The following is a 21,191-nucleotide window of genomic DNA, read 5'->3' as shown; positions in this document are numbered from 1 at the left end:
TTGTTGAGGATTACATAAGAAGTTGATGTCTATGAAAATAGCCTGCCTAATACTTTGACAGTTGACAGTTAGAATTGCTACTGGTAGTGACGGTTTGAAGAGGCAGAAAGCATACTATACTGTTATACTGTTATGATTCTACATTATCTAAACCTGAATCATACCATGTGCTGGGTAGTGTGAAAAACTAGTAGATTTCTGCTGCCATTTGATTGGCAGTGAGCCGTTGAGGTTCAACAACAACTATTCAGAGCAAGGAAGTACTGGCAACAACGGATATTCAGTGAATCTCCCTGTAGCTGAGGGGAAAAAAATCTGTCAGCTCAAGCAGGGAAGCATACAGCAGTGATAGCGATTTAAATCAGACAGGCAGGCAGAAAAGTCTCAGCTTTTTCCATATTGGTGGATGACTAATATGTTCCTTGCCTATATGCCTAGATAATTAATTTAGCTACTAGAAAACCTCCCTTCTCATCACAAATACTGTTTGCTTTGAGGAATTTCCTTGTTTGAGATAGAATGATAGCCTGATACAAAACTAGCCCGTGTTAATAACCCTGACAGTGGAGAAGCTGGTAGTGGAAGTTTGAAGAGGCATCTAATCTCAAATCCTGTTCTGGGTGGAAAATACTAAAAGGTACACTTCTTATAATTTGACTCAAGCCACTACAGTACATGCAGTCTGATTTAAAATATTGGCAAAAAAAAAGAAAATTTACTGAAGGCACAAACTTCTGTACTTTACTCCTCATTGCAATTAGAATGAGCAGTTTGAAAATCAGCACTTAGGAGTCTGGACTTTATACTGAATTCAGCACTTAACTCCTCATTGCAATTTGAGGGGAGTTTTAAAATCAGCAAAAAGTGAAGGTTTTGCTCTTGTTGTCAGGATGGCTTCTGGCAAACAAGTAAAGATTGATGCAGCATTTGTGGCAGGTAAAGCAAAAAGGACAAAGACGGACCCTCCTACCCCATATCTAAGGCCCCACTACCATCTGACTTTGGGGATCATTTTGAACAACTAATGGTGGAACTTCAAGCCATTAAGGAGAAGTTACATGAAAATCGGGTGGCTATAAAGACAATGCAGGAGGAGATGGCAAGTATGGCCAGTCAACTTAAGATATGTAATACCTGAACTGATAAATTAGAATAAAAGATGGTAGAAACTGAGGCTCAAAGATCAGTCTGCAAGAAAGATCATCTGGTCATCAATAGAATGGAGAGAGAAATTGAGGAGTTGAGCAATCGTAGTAGAAGATGTAATCGACTCATTGGATTGCTGGAAGGGGTGGAGGGAGACAATTTAATTTGGTTTCTGGAGGAGAACATCCCAAAAATTCTTTCACTGAGTAAAAATTTACCATTTGAAATAGAAAGGGCCCACCGTTTGTCAGCAAGGTCTGGGCCACCTCAGGGCTCTAGGCCAATAATCTTCAAACTTCTAAGATTTAAGCATGCCCTTGAGATACTCAATAAGGTCAAACAGGAAAGGAACATTAAATGGAAGCAATCAAGACTTCTTTTTTCCAGGACTTTGCGAAAAACACTGCAAATAAAAGGAAAAAATTTCTGAGCTTGAGGGAGCCACTTAAACAAATGGGAGCCAGATATGGATTGTTGTATCCGGCTATCATGAAAGTGACTCATCTAAATAAAATGATAAATTATGAAGATCCAACAGTTCTGGAAGAATATATTAATTTGCACTCAGGTTCCATGACTTAACATGAAATTGAAATCACTCATCTATTATTATTGTTATTATTAACTTTTTTAAGGATGTTAACTTATTTAATATTAATAAGTAAAAGATATTTCTCAATGAATGAATTAAATTTAATTTTAATGAACATAACTAAAATATTGCAAGCGTAATATAACTTTAATGTTTGTATTAAGAGGTGGAATTCTAATATTGCTATGAAATTTAGTTTAGTTTGTCCACAATATAGTTAATATGTGAAATCTAGGTTAGGGGGGAATAGGGAAATAGAGCGGAGGGTGGCTATGGTTTTATGGATTATCAATTTAATATATAAAAAAAAGAGAAAGGGAAAAAAGGGAATAGATGGGATTGTTTGTAATTTATACCCTCGTACTTCTATAAGAGTGATAATTGAATGTTTTAAAATGCAACTATTTATGCACTTGTTTGCGGAAGTTATGTAATTTATGATTGCTTTTAATGCTAGGTATTACTTATAATGTTTATACCTATTAGGTAGTTACATTTAATTTATTTATTTATGTTACAATATTCAACAAAGTATGAATTTGTTGGGTTAGGAGGTTTGGTTAATTGGCAATGGGGGAGGCGGTTATTAATCCAATGCTTGCACCCAAGTGTTCGTATTATTTTAGGGAGGGGGAGGATTGGGTATGGTAAGGGGGGTCCTGGATGTGTATAGAATTATTATTAGTATTATGTAGACAGTTGATTAATCAGAATATATATTCTGTTGAAAATGTTGAAAATGCATTTTAAATTATTCTCTTTAAATGTCAATGGGCTTAATCATCCCATTAAGAGGAAAAAACACTTAATTTTCTAAAACAACAAGATGCAGATATATATTATATACAAGAAACACACTTATCAGCTACAGAATCAAAAAAATTGGAAGGAGGATGGGTTAAGTATTGTTTTTTTGCCCCAGCAGTGGGTAAGAAGGAAGGGATGGCTATCGTGGTACATAAGAAATGCTCAGCTATATTCAATAAGATTTCGGCAGATCCCTTAGGCAGATGGGTTCATGTGAATATGAGCTTGGGGAATGATACACTGACGCTTTTCAACATCTATGCCCCTAATTCAAACCAAGCTGACTTTTTAAAAACTCTTCAACAATTGGTACTACCATTTGCTACTTCTAATGTGGTTGTGGTGGGGGACTTTAATGCTGTAATGGATCCAATGTTGGATAAAAAACCTAATAAAATTTTAAAATCATTAGGGTTAGACAATCTGGTACAATCCTGTGGATTGAAAGATATATGGCGTATCCTTCATTTTAATGCTCGGGAATTCTCTTTTTGCTTCCAAGTACATAAATCATTTTCAAGAATGAATCATATTTTTGTTTCAGCTCAATTAACTCAGCAGGTTACAAAAGCCAGCATATACAGTCATTTTATCAGATCATGCTGGAGTTTGGATTGAATTCAAACTTGCTGAACAAGATTATAGTAGACCTGTTTGGAGATTTAATAATACATTGCAGAGTCAAACTTTCTTGAGAAATTTTAATTGAAAATGAATGAATACTTTCAACTGAATGGCACAGGGGAAATCTCTTTAGAAACATTGTGGGATGCTTTTAAAGCTACAATGAGGGGGCAAATTATATCATATTCGGCATACATTAGAAAGCAACTTAAAGTGGAATTTTCTAATTTGGAACAAAATATTAAAGATTTGGAGTTACAATTGGCCTCGAAATGGGAACAAATTACTTCACAGGCCCTCTTAAAAACTAAGTATAAATACAATGAGATTTCCTCTCGATTGGCTTTGTATTACGGAAACTCGAATAAAGCGGGAAGATTATTAGCTAATTACCTCAAAGCAAAAAAAAAAAAAAAGAAAAGTAAAAATTGTGGCTATTACAGATGAGAAGGGTGAAACTCATTCTCAAATTGGAACTATTTTAAAACAATTTTTGAACTTTTATAAAGCTTTATATTCTTCTGAGCTTTATTCAAATAAAGAACTTGAGGGTTTAGAATTTTTAAAGTTAATTAAGGTCCCAAAAATTCCTGAGCATATAAAAAGAAATCTTGAGACGCCTATATCACTGAAAGAACTTCAAGCAGCGTTGAAGTCCCTTAGAGTTGGATCCGCTCTAGGTGGTGATGGTTTCACTGTAGAGTTTTATAAGTCTTGGAGAGCCCCAGGTATATTCAAACAGTGAAAATTCTGAACCATGGGTAGACCTTTGAAAAAGCTAATTGGCGAAACATGTTGGGTCCAATCTTCCTAAACCAAAAGAAATCATTATGCTAAGCATGAAACGAAACAAAAGCTAAGTTTTGGAAGTTATTTATATATTTATATATTTAAGAAATTAGTATTGAATGAAATGAATAATATATATGGAATGAAAATAAGTACTAAACACTAAGCACTTTAAATAAGGGAGCGGTAGCAATAGCACAATGCACTTTTAAGAATCATAAATTATAGCGAAGAGCCGAGGATGAAGTACCACGTAAAGCTTGCCGCGATGAAAGTTTGTTGATGCTGTGGAGTGGTGGGGCTGAGGTTCGTAGATTCTTTCTAAAAAATTGTTGTTTAAACAATATAAAAGGTAGAACAAATGCTCAGTTGTTGGTGGAATAAGATGAATATACTGTGTTCTGAGCATAAGATCAATATTCATCATAGTTTCTGAGGTTTTTAATATCAAGGTCATCAATTTTCCAGTAAGGCCCACCCACCTATTCTGGACTGATGTGCACAGTAGTCAATTTTATATCCTTAATTAAGATATGTGCTAATCCTCTTCTGGTAATTTTTATTCTCACAAAATAGGCTTCTGTATTTTTATGATACCTCAGCAGATGTTAGTTTCTATGTATGGGATAAGTTTTGCTTGACATGCTTATTTTAACAAAAACAGAAATATTGAGAGAGTTGCCAGTCTCAGGATGTTTTTCAGGCCTGTAAAATGTATTGTCTTTTTTCCTATTAATCTGGGGATTTCAAGGGGCTCTGTCTTCACCTCCAGTATCATGGAGGTCTTAAAGTCTTCACCTGTACAAGCCTTTCATCCCCTTCTTCCTCAAAATAAGGTCTCTGCATATGCAGATGATATTTTGCTTCATTTGAGGAATCTAGAAACTACCATTCCACATTTATTAGATTTGATTGATAGATTTGGCAAGTTGTCTGGTTATAAAATAAATTTGAATAAATCGGAGGCTCTTCCACTAAATGTACATTGTCAAAAAGGATTATTTGATACATTCCCTTTTCTTTGGAAGGAAGAGGGTATAAAATATTTAGGTATTTGGATACAAAAAAGTTGGAAGAGACGATGAAAATAAACGAAAAATCTTTGTTATGGAAGGTTACAGAATTGTGTGAGCAATGGAACCCTTTACATCAAGGTTTCAAGGTTCTATTAAAATTTGATTTATCTCAATGCTCCAAATTTCTCTAAGACAAGATTTTGGTTTTTTATTCAAGAAGTCAGATATTAATTTATACCACTGGGCAGCCTGATGTCCTAGCAAATCTGTCTGGAAGCATAAGACCTGCAAGCTATAATGATTTTTTAGATTCCGCCAATCTGGGAACCCCTTCTGAATGGCCTGCTTCAATTGCAACCACTTATAATTTTGAGACTTTAAAACACCGAATGATTGTTGCAGTTGTGAAAAATCAAGCATTTTCCCATTTGATAAAACATCATCTAATGCGCAACATTTCTGCGTCTCAGTGGCCATGAATTTGGTCTTGGAGGATGAGATGTTTTTCTTGTTACATAGATGTTTTTGGACCCCTGTTAGGTTACAAAATTTAGACAGTTCTAAATCTAATAGATGCTGGCATTGTCATCTAGACATTGGGACACTGGATCATCTGTTGTTCTATTGTCCTTTGATACTCAACTTTTGGAAGTCAATATGGAGGACAAATTAATACCATACTGGAATCATCAATTCCATTGACATATGAAGTAGTCATATGTGGAACATTAATGCATATTAAGCCCCCCACAGACCGCTATAAATGCCGGCTTTTTCTAATTATGACAGGGATGGTGACTTGTAACTGGAAAAATTATGATCGCCTCAATTTTCCTGTTTGGTGGGCGAATTTATGTTTAAGCTATAGATATGAGAAAATGAATGCTGACACGTTGGGGCATAGCAATTTATTTAAATTGGTTTGGGGACCATTGACATCTTTTATTTCTTCATTATAGTTGTCTTCTGTCTTTAATTTTTGTTTATTTCCATACACATCCAGGGAAGGGGGAGGGTGGGGGGAGGAATACTTTTATCTTAATTTTAGCCCTTTGAATACATACATCCAGGTGGGTGGGAGGAGGTGGGATTACATTATTATTTTAAATAGGGAACGGTTATTGAAAGAATCTATGTATTTATGTTTTTGTTGACTAGTTATTGGATGGGTGGGTGGGTTTAAATGCTCATGTATGTCTGTAAGATGAATGTGCTTTTCATGATTTATTATATGTTTATATACTTCTGTATTGCACTGTTGATATATGGAATCAATAAAGTTAAAAAAGACATCTGTGAATGCTAGACTTATCATGTTGAAAATGTATTTTATGTTAACAGCCCGAAGGAATCCAACAATTTTATTCACAGTCGGTACTTCTGGAGGCACTTGGAAATGTATCAAAAACTGTATCACAAAACTTAACCTTTGTATTCCCTAACAATGTTGTGAAAGGCAGTGAGCAAGCATACATCACTGTTATTGGTAAGAGAAACATTTTATTTGTTTGTTAGATTGTCTAATCCAGGGGTTGGCGACCTTTTTACAGCAAAGAGACAATATATCCAATATGTTTGACCCAAGATTTACAAAGAGCCGCAAGATGTAGCTTCTCTGCCCTCCATCCCCTCTCATCCCTTCCTTGCCCCTCCCCTCAATCCATACCCAAGGTTCTCTCCCCTCTCCAGGCCCCGACCCTTTAATCTCTTTCTCAGTCCCATGATTCTGCCACCCCCCCCCAGGTTTACCGAGGTACCTGGTGGTCCAGCAGGAGTCTTTGTGACAGGGGCGTGGCCCTTTCACTCCTGTCTTCTCGCGGCTGCTTTCCAAAATGGCTGCCGTGACCTCTCGCAGCTGTCCGCAGCATTTCCTGTAGTATCGTGAGCTGCTGTGAGAGGTCACAACAGCCATTTTAGAAGGCAGCAGGAGTGAGAGGGTCACTCCTGGTAGCTTGGTAGGCCGGGGGTGGAGGGGGGGGGGCGATTGTAGGGAAGGGAGATTAAAGGGTTGGGGCCTGGAGAACCACAGTCACATGCAAGAAGAGCAGCATGCGGTTCGTGAGCCACAGGTTGCCAATCCCTAGTCTAACCTATTTTTCAATTTTTAATCCTTGGAACCAGGTTTAGAATAAAAAATTGAATATGACATCTTAGATAGATATTTAGTACACCGGGAAACTATATAGATATTTAGTTTCCGGTGTACTATTGGCAAATTGGAGACCCCTTTGCATTGCACAAGGCTTTTTCTTAGTGAAATATTACACGAGGAGGTTTTTTATGCCAGTGATTTAAGTTTACCCCGCTTAGTCTCCCCTTGTTTACAACTTTAACAGTTGGTTGGGTGGAGGAGGGGATCTGAGGCTTTTTCCTACCTTGTGGTAATTTTCACAGTAACAGCCTTTAAATTATATACTTGGTAGTTTCCGTCTGCCACATCCCCAGGGGATATAGAAGTATCTTTCAATAGCCCTGTAGGTTTCACATGGTTTATGTGTTTGCTGTGCTGTGAACGTTTTGAGAGTGTGGTTTGATATTGTTGTTTTTCTCAAGTAGGCTTGTGTTTGTTGGCCTACACAATAAAAATATTTAACACACACACACACACACACAAAAAAAAGCAGTAACATGCAGGGAAACAGGCAAACTACCTCAAAACCTCTTCTTAGATTGTAAGCTCTTCTGAGCAGGGATCGTGTATTGAATGTTAAATGTACAGCGCTGCGTACACCTTTCAGTGCTATAGAAATGATAAATAGTAGTAGTAGCAGCGATTACATGGTAGCCTGTTTCCTTTAATAAAGAGTCCCCAAATTAGGAAGCTCTGTGCATGCCATGGCTTGTCTTCTTCTCTGTGTAACTAAATCGCTTCACACAAGAATTTTGTGTGGAGAGATTATAGTCAGGTTTGAAGGAGTGGAATAGTGATAAGAGTGGTGGGAAAGACTTTTTAAATTGGGTTAAGATAGGTGGTTAGAATTTGCTTTAACCACATAAGAGGGGACGTCATCAAGCTGATTTAGCGCAATAACCTGTGTTATTTGCCCCTTAAATTGAGTTACAGGGGATTAATGCAGGTTGCTATTGCCCTGGAGGGATAAATCGAGAGAAGATTTTGGAGGGAAATTACCCAGTTGGATTGGATTTATTGATCTGATACACCGCTATTGACAATGAGGGAGACTGCAAGGCCTGAACAACTTCTGCCCTAAAAGTCTGTGAGGAAGGAGGGTGAAGAAGGCCTGCAGAGAAACCAAATGAACACAAGAAAGTTTTGGCAGCATTTTGTAGCTCTGCGTTGGACCCCTGATGCAGGGACTTGCCAAACATGGCTGTGTCAGGTCTATCAATAAAAGTTTTCTTATTGGAACTGTGATTTTGTTTCCATTTGTGGCCATCTCTGTTCTGTTTTGGTTCATTCATTGTAGCGATCCAAAAAAGTACCTTGGCTAGGTATGCTTCCAGGATAGGGCAGGGAAATAGTGGACTAATGCACATTTAATGTACATGTGTCATGATATATCCCGTTTCCCTGAAAATAAGCCCTATCCTGAAAATAAGCCCTAGTTAAGATCAACCCCTGAATTCCCCCCCCCCCCCCCCCCCACCGAATGTCTCAGAAACTTCCTGGCTCTATCCCTGCCTGATTCGATAATAAAAATCAGACTTGTCAATTCAGCAACCCCCACCCTGGTGAGATCTGACATACCTGTGCTACGAGACCTCCTACAGCAGCAGTGGTGGCAGCGCTCTGAATGGGCTACTTCATAGCCTTCCCTGCCGGGGCCTTCCTTCTGCCGCCGGGGCCTTCTGAGCACTGCCGCCGCTACTGTTTTGGGAGGCCTCAGAGTGGAGGTATGTCAGTCTCACGGTGAGAGGGTGGGTGGGGGTGCTGCACAGGGGGATGGGAGGGATAGAAAGATGCTGCACAAGGGGATGGGTGAAAGGAAAAGAAAGATGCTGCACATGGGGTGGGGGGGGGGGGAAGGAAAGAGGAAGAATTGGGGTAGAGGAGAGGAAGGGAAAGATGATTGTTGTACATGAAAAAAAATAAGACATCCCCGTAAATAAGCCCTAATGCATTTTTTGGATCTCAAATTAACATAAGACACTCTCTTATTTTTGGGGAAACACGGTAGTACTACGGCAGTAAGATTTTTATGTGCCAGACAAAAGGCATGTACGGGCACAGTTACATTAATTGTATTACTGGATTGTCTGCTTAATTAGCAAGTTGTTCTATGGATAAAGCATGAGTGTTCTTTATTTAAAATAATACATATATTGTTTTTCCTAAAGGTGATGTACTTGGACCTTCTATTGAAGGCCTTCATTCTCTCATCAGGATGCCCTATGGATGTGGTGAACAAATCATGATAAATTTTGCACCTAGTATCTATGCTTTAAAGTATCTGTCAGCAACAAACCAGGCTAATGAACGTATCACAAACATGGCCATCAGCTTCATGGAACAAGGTCAGTCTTCCTAATAATAACAAAGGACAGAAGGTCTTTAGCAGACACTAACAATGCAGCTATATGCAGAAATGAAGTAGTAACGGTATCACTTTTATCCTTGAGATCAGAAAACAGACATTACTGTTGCTAAATTTCAAATGTTAGTACTAATTGCTTTCAATGGAAGTAAAACCCAGCTGACTCTATTAGAGAATGACACGGGGGAAAAATTTGTCCCCATCTCAGCTCTTATCCCTGCGAGCTTGGTCCCTGTCCCCACACCATCCCCGTGAGCTCGGACCCTGTCCCCCACCCCATCCCCGCGAGCTTGGTCCCCGTGCCCACAAACCGTCTGATCCCATCCGCACAAGCCTCAAATAGTTATGGATTTATATTGAACTTATTTTATTAAAGTATAAAAAGAAACAATATTCTGTACAATTGTCATTTTATAAACACAAATAATACAGATCAAGAATGAATCAAACCCCTTTCTCCCCTCTCCTTCACAAATATCCCCTCCACTATTGAGAAATCTGAATACCGTATATACTCAAATATAAGTCGAGACCCCCTTTTTCCCCTCAAAAGGAGGAAAAATGGTTGACTCAAATATAATTGATATATCTGGCTTGTATTTCCACAAGGCAATATCACTAATTTATCCAAGGTGGAGCTGTTAGTTCACCCTTTCAACCTTGTGTCTAAAGGACAGTGTAACATTATATTTTCAAACCCTCAGAGACGCCACCAGAAGATCACATCATCATGTCCCCTGGCTTTACGCACCTGATCCTCATCGGGTCTATATATAGTGTGTGTGCTTAATTTTTATCAATTTTTGACTTTTTTAATTTAGTTTATTCTAAAACAATAAATAGTTTTAAAGAGTATTATTGTGTACTTAGCTTCACTGGTGGTTGTTGGTTAGCAAGGGATTAAAGAGCCAACATGTTTCACCCGTGGAGGGGGTTTCTTCAGGGCTACCATCCCTGCAATAAGAAATCCTCACTTTAATCGGAGAAACACCAAGTAATATACTTCAACATCATGCACACTATAATAAATAGCCATACATGCCTACCTTTTAAGTACCAATTGTTTTTCCACGATATGACCACCCAATTTAAGTCTTTTAACATGGCCGCGGCGTGGTACAGAACTCCCTTATATCTCCCTAAACCCGGAAGTGAGATGTAAAGGGGAGGGGCCTAATCGCCCGATCCCTTTCATCACCCCTAGACCTAAGGGATACTCATTCAAGTAATGATCAATCTTTAATTCTCCCAGTAACATTTGTGGGGGGGATATCTTGAAGCTCCCAGTGAGAATCACAGGAGGGATGACCATTCTAATTCAAGATTTAACCCATGGGGAACCACAGTGTCTAGGCGATATATCCACCTTTGCTCCAGATAGTTTAATTTAGCCTCCCAATCTCCCTCCATTCCTTGGGTGTTCAAGGTTTCCAGCACCCTCCACCTAATATGGGTGACCTCATGTTTCTTAGACTGCCAGTGGTGGACCAGGGGGGCTGTCAGATTACCCGTAACGATTCTGGATTTATGTTCGTTAAGTCTCAAATGAATCGCCCGTTTGGTGCGGCCCACGTATACCAGAGGGCAAGGGCAGACAATAATATATATAACCCAAGTACTTTTACACGATGTCTGCATTCTAGCTTGGATCACTTTCCCCGTGCGTGGGTCGCACCAATCACTACCCACTATGGCTTTATCACACCATTGGCATTGATGACAGGGCGCATGGGTACCCTGAGGTTTTTGGATAGGTGTGCTACGTTTCAGTAACTGACCTATGGTGGTGCCTTTTGTGTATGTGAAAAGGGGCAGATCAACCAAACCCCTAAGTTCCTTCAATATAGGCCAATGTTGTTTAATAATTCTAACCATGGTCATTACTACATCCGAATAAGGTAATACACATACCAAGTTGACCTCCCCCCTGACTTGTTGAATTTCCCTGTCAGAATATTCTAACAAAAGATCTCGGTGAGAGAAACGAGCTCTCACGTATGCTTGATGAATGCACTTTTCCGGGTACCCTCGGTTGCGGAACCTCTGGCTGATATCTTTTGCCACCCTCTGAAATTCATTGAGGTTGGAACACACCCTTCTAGCCCTCAGGAACTGGCTTATAGGCAAGCTGGTTTTAAGTCTATAGGGGTGGAAGCTGGCAAAATGTAACAGATTATTCCTCGCCACTGGTTTTCTATATAGGGTGGTTTCAAAAGTATCACCTACCCTATTTATAGTGATATCCAAAAATTCCATGTGCCCCCCTGGTCCACCACTGGCAGTCTAAGAAACATGAGGTCACCCATATTAGGTGGAGGGTGCTGGAAACCTTGAACACCCAAGGAATGGAGGGAGATTGGGAGGCTAAATTAAACTATCTGGAGCAAAGGTGGATATATCGCCTAGACACTGTGGTTCCCCATGGGTTAAATCTTGAATTAGAATGGTCATCCCTCCTGTGATTCTCACTGGGAGCTTCAAGATATCCCCCCCACAAATGTTACTGGGAGAATTAAAGATTGATCATTACTTGAATGAGTATCCCTTAGGTCTAGGGGTGATGAAAGGGATCGGGCGATTAGGCCCCTCCCCTTTACATCTCACTTCCGGGTTTAGGGAGATATAAGGGAGTTCTGTACCACGCCGCGGCCATGTTAAAAGACTTAAATTGGGTGGTCATATCGTGGAAAAACAATTGGTACTTAAAAGGTAGGCATGTATGGCTATTTATTATAGTGTGCATGATGTTGAAGTATATTACTTGGTGTTTCTCCGATTAAAGTGAGGATTTCTTATTGCAGGGATGGTAGCCCTGAAGAAACCCCCTCCACGGGTGAAACATGTTGGCTCTTTAATCCCTTGCTAACCAACAACCACCAGTGAAGCTAAGTACACAATAATACTCTTTAAAACTATTTATTGTTTTAGAATAAACTAAATTAAAAAAGTCAAAAATTGATAAAAATTAAGCACACACACTATATATAGACCCGATGAGGATCAGGTGCGTAAAGCCAGGGGACATGATGATGTGATCTTCTGGTGGCGTCTCTGAGGGTTTGAAAATATAATGTTACACTGTCCTTTAGACACAAGGTTGAAAGGGTGAACTAACAGCTCCACCTTGGATAAATTGTTGACTCAAATATAAGTCAGGCGGCTTAATATTCATATGCCCTGCCCTGTCAGGCTCTGCACCCAGCCCCTTTCACCCAGCCCCCTTCCCTCCCCTTCCTTCCTTCCCTCCCTCCCCTGTCAGGCTCTGCACCCAGCACCCTTCCTTCCTTCCCCGTCAGACTCTGCACCCTCCCTCCCTCCCAGGCTCTGCACCCTGTCCCCCCTTCCTGCCCTATCCTCATACCTCTTCTGCCAATCTCTGGAGGAGGTACAGTGGGCAGGAGCAAACTTTCCGAGCTCCTGCCCCGCTGCTAACCGGCTGCCGCAGATCGGGTTTCTTTGGCTGCTGAGCTACAGGAGCGCGATTTGGTGCTGTTGCCTTACTGGCTCCTGTAAATTTGCGAGAAGCCGCTCCTGCTCATGCTGCTCAGTGGCTGAAGAAACTCAATCTTGCAGCAGCTGGTGAGCAGCGAGGCAGGAGCTCGGAAAGCTTGCTTCTGCCTGCTGCACCTCTGGATCAGCAGACAAGGTACGATGCAGAGTGCAGGGTGCAGAGCCTTGCGGTGGTGGCGGCTTGCAGTAATTCTGGGAGGGCGCATTGGTTCAAATATAAACCGGGACTCAAAAATCCTAGTTTATATTTGAGTGTATACGGTAAGCCAATATATTACAGAATGCTACCCAGAAAAATCATGCTAACAGAATACCGCAGTCAAACATGACAGGAATAGTGTTAGGGGAGTGCAATTAGGGCAACTACCCCCGGTCAGAGAGAGCCCTAAGCCAGCTGGAAGCTAAAGCAGCACAGCCTAGGCTTTGCAGTCCCCAGTTGTGTCTAACACCAGTTCTAGCAGGAAACATATTTCAAATCTGATATATTCTAATCACAAAATAGAAAATATATTTTTTCTACCTTTTGTTGTCTGGTCATTTTATTCTTCACATCACATTGGTCTCAGGCTCTGGCTTCTGTTTCCATCTGTCTACTATTAACTCCCTTGCCAGGGTCTCCTGACATAACATAACATAACTTTATTTTTCTATACTGCCTTAATCAAAAGAATTCTAGGCGGTTTCCAAAAATGAAAAACTGGACAATCAGTGAAATACAAAATAATAATAATAATAAAAGGAATATAGCCTGTTATATTAAAAAGACATTAAAAATTAATGAAGTAAAATTAATTATATTAAAGATAAAAGCACCGATTAAGAGATAAATTTGTCAAATAATACTGTCTTAATTTCTTTTCTAAAAGCGCCATAGGACAGCATGGCTCCACTGATATAATTACCCAACCAGGACTGTTGTTTGTTTGCTTGAAAAGCAAGCATCCTGTCTAAAAAAGACCTAAGTTTGCAGCCTAAAATCTTCGGGTAAGCAAATAGGTTACAATTCCTGGTTATCTTCACAGGGTTATATAGCACGAAATGAGATAGCAGGTATGTAGGTGCCAGTCCCCAAACTGACTTAAAACAGATGCATGAAAATTTAAACATTACTCATGCCTCCACTGGTAAACAAGGGAACGATCGGTAGGAAGGACTGATACGATCGCTTTTCTTCAGTCCAAATATCAGGCGAACAGCTGTATTCTGCGCTATTCTTAATTTTCTCACAACTTTCTTTGGTGCGCCCAAGTAGACAATATTATAGTAGTCCAATATGGATAATACCAAAATAATTTTTGATGGTCTTTAATTTCCATAATGTAAAAAAGCACTTTTTCACCACCAAATTTGTGTGTTTTTCCAAAGTTAAATGGGAGTCTAAAGTGACTCCCAGTACTTTTATAGATTTTAAAATTGGGTAATCATGACCATTCAGGTGAAGCGATGTCTTCTTTCTCCATGCTCACCATTCATCTTCCATTTCTGTGTATGTTTTTTTTCTCCCATGTTCAGCAAGTATCTCCCTTTTCTGTTTCCTATACTTTCCTTTCTAGTATTTCCCCTGTGACCATCTTCCTGAGTGGAAAAAAAAAAATGATTTCCTCCTATTGGTATTAAAAGTATTACTCTGTAACTTCATTGAGTGTCCTCTAGTCTATAGGAGAAGGAGAGGCCAGAAGCATACTAGGGGCTGGGCCAGAAGTTAGTTGGAGAGCAGTAAACTTCAGCCACTCTCTGGATTACTTATACTGTATATGTATATTAGGCCTGTAAAAAAGCTGGGTTGGGGTTTTGGTATTTTTTTGACAATGCACTGAAGCAGCAAAAAAATAGCCCCGTATATAATATATATTCAGTCTTGCTTGTATGTAAAAATCGTTAAAGTATTGTATTGTCTCCCAAATACTGTAATTTTTTTAAATGTTCATCGCTTAGAAATGTGATTAAGCGATTAATCAAAAATTTTATTAAACTTGAAACTTATATATATATAGGGCCACTGATTAAATGCTGTTACTATTGCTGCAGATCCAAACATAGAAACATAGAAATAGACGGCAGATAAGGGCCCACGGCCCATCTAGTCTGCCCACCTTAATGTCCCTCCCCTACCTTTGCCCTGTGAATAGATCCCATGTGCCGATCCCATTTGGCCTTAAAATCAGGCACGCTGCTGGCCTCAATCACCTGTAGTGGAAGACTATTCCAGCGATCAACCACTCTTTCAGTGAAAAATAATTTCCTGGTGTCACCTCGTAGTTTCCCGCCCCTGATTTTCAACGGATGCCCTCTTGTTGTCGTGGGACCCTTGAAAAAGAAGATATCTTCCTCCGCCTCAATGCGGCCTGTAAGATACTTGAACGTCTCGATCATGTCCCCCCTCTCTCTGCGCTCCTCGAGCGAGTATAGCTGTAATTTGTCAAGCCGTTTTTCGTATGGTAGATCCTTGAGTCCCGAGACCATCCGGGTGGCCATTCTTTGCACCGACTCCAGTCTCAGCACATCCTTGCGATAATGCGGCCTCCAGAATTGCACACAGTATTCCAGGTGGGGCCTCACCATGGATCTATACAATGGCATAATGACTTCCGCCTTACGACTGACGAAACCCCTTCGTATGCAGCCCATGATTTGTCTTGCCTTGGACGAAGCCTGCTCCACTTGATTGGCAGACTTCATGTCCTCACTGACGATTACCCCCAAGTCTGGTTCTGCTACCGTTTTTGCTAGGATCTCGCCATTAAGGGTATAAGACTTGCATGGATTCTGGCTGCCCAGGTGCATAACTTTGCATTTTTTGGCATTGAAGTTGAGTTGCCATGTCCTAGACCATCGCTCCAGTGATATTCTTGATGAAAACAAATGAAAACACCGTCCACATTTATGATAAATGTGGACAGTGTTTTATTTTGTTTTCATCAAGAATATTTTAAATAAATCACTACCGAAGGTCCGAGGACATTGTGTTTCCACGGTTTTGTTTGTTTGTATCTGTTCTTATCCTGTGGAAATTTGGGTCTTCTTGATTTTGCAGTACTATTGCTGCAGACACTGGCTATCAGGCTCTCTATTTTATCATTTGTGCAAACTATCTTGATGAGCAAAGGGAAAAGTAGAACAGAAAACTGATCAACTGAACTAAATAACCTGAAAAACACACAATTCTATTCTAATCAGGAAATGAGACTATTCGACCCTTCCTTGAACAGTGCTTGCATATAAGTTCACAGAGCATTGAGAAGACGGTATTACAATATTTAAAAAGCAGTACTTTGCTTTCATCAGGGAAATACATTATGAAAAATCAACTTATCCCCAGTTAATGCAAAATGAGGTGTGTTGACATATCAATTAATTTGATAGCTTATGATAAATAAAACTGATTCCAAGGGTCTTGTGATTCTTTGTTTTGTTTCTGGTGCTATATACTTTAGAGCAGGGGTGCCCAATACGTTGATCGCGATTGACTGGTAGATCATGAAGGCAACGTGAGTTGATCGCAGAGCCCATCCTGGGCTCCTTGATAGACTCGCTTTGCCTTTGCGATCTACCGGGACGATCAGCCTTCCTCTCCCCGACGTCAATTCTGCCGTCAGAGAGGAAGTTCCGGGCCAGCCAATCACTGCCTGGCTGGACCGGAACTTCCTCTCTGACGGCAGTATTGGCATCATGGAGAGGAATGTTAGTCAGCACAACGCTTCTAATCTGCAGGGAGAGCTTGGGGCAGCGGTGGCTTGGGGGCCTGTTCCCCGATGGCTGCGGCAGTGGCTTGGGGAAGGACAGGGAGAAAGAAAGAAAGGGGGCAGGCAGGGAGACAGAAAGAATGAAGGGAAACAGAAAGAAGGGAAACAGAATGAAAGAAAGGGGGGAAAGGGAGACAGAAAGAAAGAGGACATGGAGAGAGAAAGAAAGAAAGGGAGGCAGGGAGACAGAAAGAAAGAAAGGGGAGGGGGCAGGGAGAGAGGAAGAAAAGTTGGGGGAGGGAATGAGGTCTGGACAAGAGGAAGCATTCAGGAGGCTGAAAGAAGGGAAGAAATATTGGATGCACAGTCAGAAGAAGAAAGTGCAACCAGAAACTCATGAAATCACCAGACAAAGGTAGGAAAAATGATTTTATATTCAATTTAGTGATAAAAATGTGTCCATTTTGAGAATTTATATCTGCTGTCTATATTTTGCACTATGGCCCCCTTTTACTAAACCGCAAGAGCGGTTTTTAGTGTAGGAGCCTATGAGTGTTGAGAGCAGTGCAGAGTATTCAGTGCAGCTCCCTGCGCTACAAACTGCTATCGTGGTTTAGTAAAAAGGGAGGGGGATATATTTGCCTATTTTTGTGTGGTTGTTACTGAGGTGACATTGCATAGAGTCATCTGCCTTGACCTCTTTGAAAAAAAAACCCCGGAATATAAATGATAATTAACATTTTCTCTGACTTTCAGTGTGCTTTGTGTTTTTTAAAATTTTTTTTATTGTTGGTAGATCATTTTGACGTGGTCATTTTAAAAGTAGCTCGCAAGCCCAAAAAGTGTGGGCACCCCTGCTTTAGAGCCTGATTTACTATTGACATAGAGATTATTCTATAAATTGTTGCCCAGATGTGCACATCATGAATAGATTATGTCACCATGTTGGCTACTAACTCATGGCAACACACACAGTGAGGAATCCACCCTGTGATGCTTCGTGGCAGAGTACAGGAGTGGCTTCTTCCATGCAGTGGCTCCACTATGTCACTGCTGCCCAGCATGGGGCCCCTCAGCCTATAGTACCTGTTATTCTCAGGTGGTCTCCCATCCAGGTACTAACCAGGCCTAACCCTGCTTAGCTTTCAATAGTAAGAGCAGGTTTACCCAAGGCAGCCAGGCCATAAGTGTACATGCCTTAAAGGCACCAATAATTGGTAGTTAGATATGAACGTGCAGTTGGCACTATTTATTTATTCATTTATTTAGCCCGTCCTCCCAAAGGAGTCCAGAATGGGTTCCAAAAGTGCATTCACAGTATAGCCAGGACAGACTTGAGTGAAAAGTGCATTCTTGGCAGACATAACTTAGTTGATATTGCAGCTTTCACAGTATAGATATAACATACATAGTGTTGTTAATTTTGCAGTATTCCCAGTACTGACAGAACATAACATAAAGGTAATACATCTTTTACGTTGCAGGAGAGTACATGGATGATGGTCAGTGTTTGGGTTCCAGCGGGTAGCACAGATACATTTTACTGGGAATAATATTTGAATTTTTTTTATATGTGGTACAGTTTGGTTATGCTTGGAGCATTTGATAGGATTGATGACTGTTGAAGTTATATTGTGGTGGCATTTGAGTTACTGTGGGAGTCCGTTTGTTGAACAGGAGATGCCTCTGAGTTCCATTTAGCCAGGAGTGGAGGCGTCGGTCGTTAAGGAGGTGGATTTGTAAAGAGGAAGGTTTCTTTATAAGGGAGTATGGAGTGTTACTGCAGGGGGTAGGGGGTGTGTGAATATGTAGGCAGAGAATGAGCAGGCCATAGGCATCCCCAGTTAATGCATCTAACTTATAGAATATTATCAGTTAGGCACGCCCTTTTACATTTGCCATTGGCATGGTGTACATTGGCATATCTAACTGATAGTATGTGCTTACACTGAGGTATGCCCATGCAACTTAAGCTAGCGTTCTATGATGTCATCTTGGCACACAGATACCATTATTTAGGAAACACACATTTAGAAAAAACTGAAGGCACATTTGGCTTGATATTTTTTCCCCTCCCATTTTAAAGACTTCCCTGCCCCAAAGTCCTGCTGTTACAAAACTTTTTTAGACAGGACATTGGAGTATCAGGCCGGGAAGATGAACTCCTGGTTACACCTGCTGATTGCTCAAACTTACTCCTATTTTACATTTAGGAAATCATTAAAATCATATCTATTTGATAAACAAGAAAGTTGATTTTAATAGCGATGTGATTCCATTATTACCCCTTTTTTATTCTCTAATTCTTAGTTTATCTTAAATTGTATTTTAATTAATGTTGTAACTGGCCACTGCAGGATGGTACTGTTTTTATTATTATTATTCTCTTTTTCATTTTCTTAGTATATTTTATTCATTGCTGTATTTGACCACTGTAGGATATATTGTTTTTACGAAATTGTATTTTTTTGCTGATTTGTTTCAGTTCTTCTTTTGTGAACTGCCCAGAACTGTTGGTGGGGCGGTATACAAAAAAATAAATTATTATTATTAATTATTATTTATTGAAAATAGAAAGACAGGAACAAACATCTCTAAACAATCAACAGCCAATGTACAAACTACATTCCATATCCCCCACCCCAAACAGAACCATTCAGTACCAACTGCAGCTAGCAACAAGAGCAGAGGGACAATTATAAACCTAGATCTCCATGTCTCGTACATCTTCCAAACCTTATGATAGTAGCAGTTAATTTACACATCAGTTGGACATAGCCAAGCCTATGAATCAAATACTGCCAGCATCACGCTACAGCCAGACGGGCTACCGTAAACAAAAACCCCACCAAATGATTTTCCTGAGGAGTAAATCCCGGATTAGTAGCATTTAATAAGCAACATTGAGGCAGCATGGGTGGATATTTTTCATTGTGTATGTGTTGTGTAAACCACTCAGATTTGTAGATGTGCAGTATATAAGAAATTTTTAATCTATATAATAAAACCGTAGGCGGCGCATGCGCAGTCTTATCAGCGTGCTTCCATGATCCGTATGTCCGTGGCCGCCAAGACTGCAGCATGCCCCGCGCTTACTACGGCCCCACGCGCAGCTCAGTTCGGCACGGCGGTTTCCCCAGATAGGGGAAGCCGAAAAACTCAATCCCGCCTCATGGTCCTGCCGCCGCTCACGAATTCCCCCCCCCCCAATCCTCCTGCAACAGCCGCTACCGCTCCTGTTCAAAGCGGCCTGCTGAGGTTCGCGGCCGCTGTAACAAACCTCGCAGGCCGCTCTCCACATGGTAGCACGTTCCCTCTGACGCAATCGCGTCAGAGGGAACATGCTACCGAGTTGGAGAGCGGCCTGCGAGGTTCGTTACAGCGGCCGCGAACCTCAGCAGGCCGCTTTGAACAGGAGCGGTTGCGGGAGGAGGGGGGGGGGAGTTTTAACAGGAGGAGTCGCCGAAAAAAAACCTTCAGCCGCAGCAGGCCAGCACACGGGAAGGGAAGGGGGAGGGGCCGAACGGAGCAGGGCAGCTCAAGGTAAGAAGGGAATGGGGGGTGGGGGAAAATGTTTCTACTACTCAGCAGGGACCTGGAGGGGAAGGGAAAACCGCTGCTGCTTCTGCAAAGGAAAGTGGTGGTAGGGGAGAGAAGGGAATGGGGGGTGGGTGGGGGAAAATGCTGCTACTACTTCACAGGGATCTGGAGGGGAAGGGAAATATCACAGCTGCTTCTGCAAAATAAAGTGGGGGGGGAGAGAAGGGAATGGGGGGTGGGGGAAAATGCTGCTACTGCTTCAGCAAGGACCTGGAGGGAAAGAGAAATACCGCTGCTGCTTCTGCAAAGGAAAGTGGGGGGGGGAGAGAAGGGAATGGGGGGGTGGGTGGGGGGAAATGCTGCTACTACTTCACAGGGATCTGGAGGGGAAGGGAAATAGCACTGCTGCTTCTGCAAAGGAAAGTGGTGGGGGAGAGAAGGGAATGGGGGGTGGGTGGGGGGAAATGCTGCTACTACTTCTCAGAGATCTGGAGGGGAAGGGAAATATCACAGCTGCTTCTGCAAAATAAAGTGGGGGGGAGAGAAGGGAATGGGGGGTGGGGGAAAATGCTGCTACTGCTTCAGCAAGGACCTGGAGGGAAAGAGAAATACCGCTGCTGCTTCTGCAAAGGAAAGTGGGGGGGGGAGAGAAGGGAATGGGGGGTGGGTGGGGGGAAATGCTGCTACTACTTCACAGGGATCTGGAGGGGAAGGGAAATAGCACTGCTGCTTCTGCAAAGGAAAGTGGGGGGGGGGGGGGAGACACAGAAAGAAATACAGACAGACAAAGGAGGCTAGGGAGAGAGACAGACAGAAATAAAGACAGACAGGGGACCAGAGAGACACAGAAATAAAGACAGACAGGCAAAGGGTGCCAGGGAGAGAGAGAAAAAAATTGCAGGAGGGAGAAAGACAGAAAGAAAGGAAGAAAGAAACAGGAGCAGGGAGAGAGACATAAAGAAAGACAGACAGCCATATATTCTAGCAC

At 41.2% G+C, this 21,191-nt stretch overlaps 1 protein-coding gene across 1 annotated transcript in view; it reads left to right on the top strand.

Annotated features, from left to right (window-relative positions):
- The window catches only part of LOC117357576 (CD109 antigen-like), a 167,441-nt gene that overhangs the window by 115,637 nt on the left and 30,613 nt on the right, over positions 1-21,191 (top strand). Inside the window, exons 22-23 of the mRNA XM_033938377.1 lie at positions 6,316-6,460; positions 9,274-9,450. Of these exons, the coding sequence (XP_033794268.1) occupies positions 6,316-6,460; positions 9,274-9,450 (322 nt within the window). The remainder of the gene's footprint in view (positions 1-6,315; positions 6,461-9,273; positions 9,451-21,191) is intronic.

Source organism: Geotrypetes seraphini, chromosome 3 (genome assembly GCF_902459505.1).
Source record: "Geotrypetes seraphini chromosome 3, aGeoSer1.1, whole genome shotgun sequence".
Lineage (NCBI taxonomy): Eukaryota > Metazoa > Chordata > Amphibia > Gymnophiona > Dermophiidae > Geotrypetes > Geotrypetes seraphini.
Note: the sequence above shows the minus strand (reverse complement) of the source record. Positions and strands in the feature narration are given on the sequence as shown.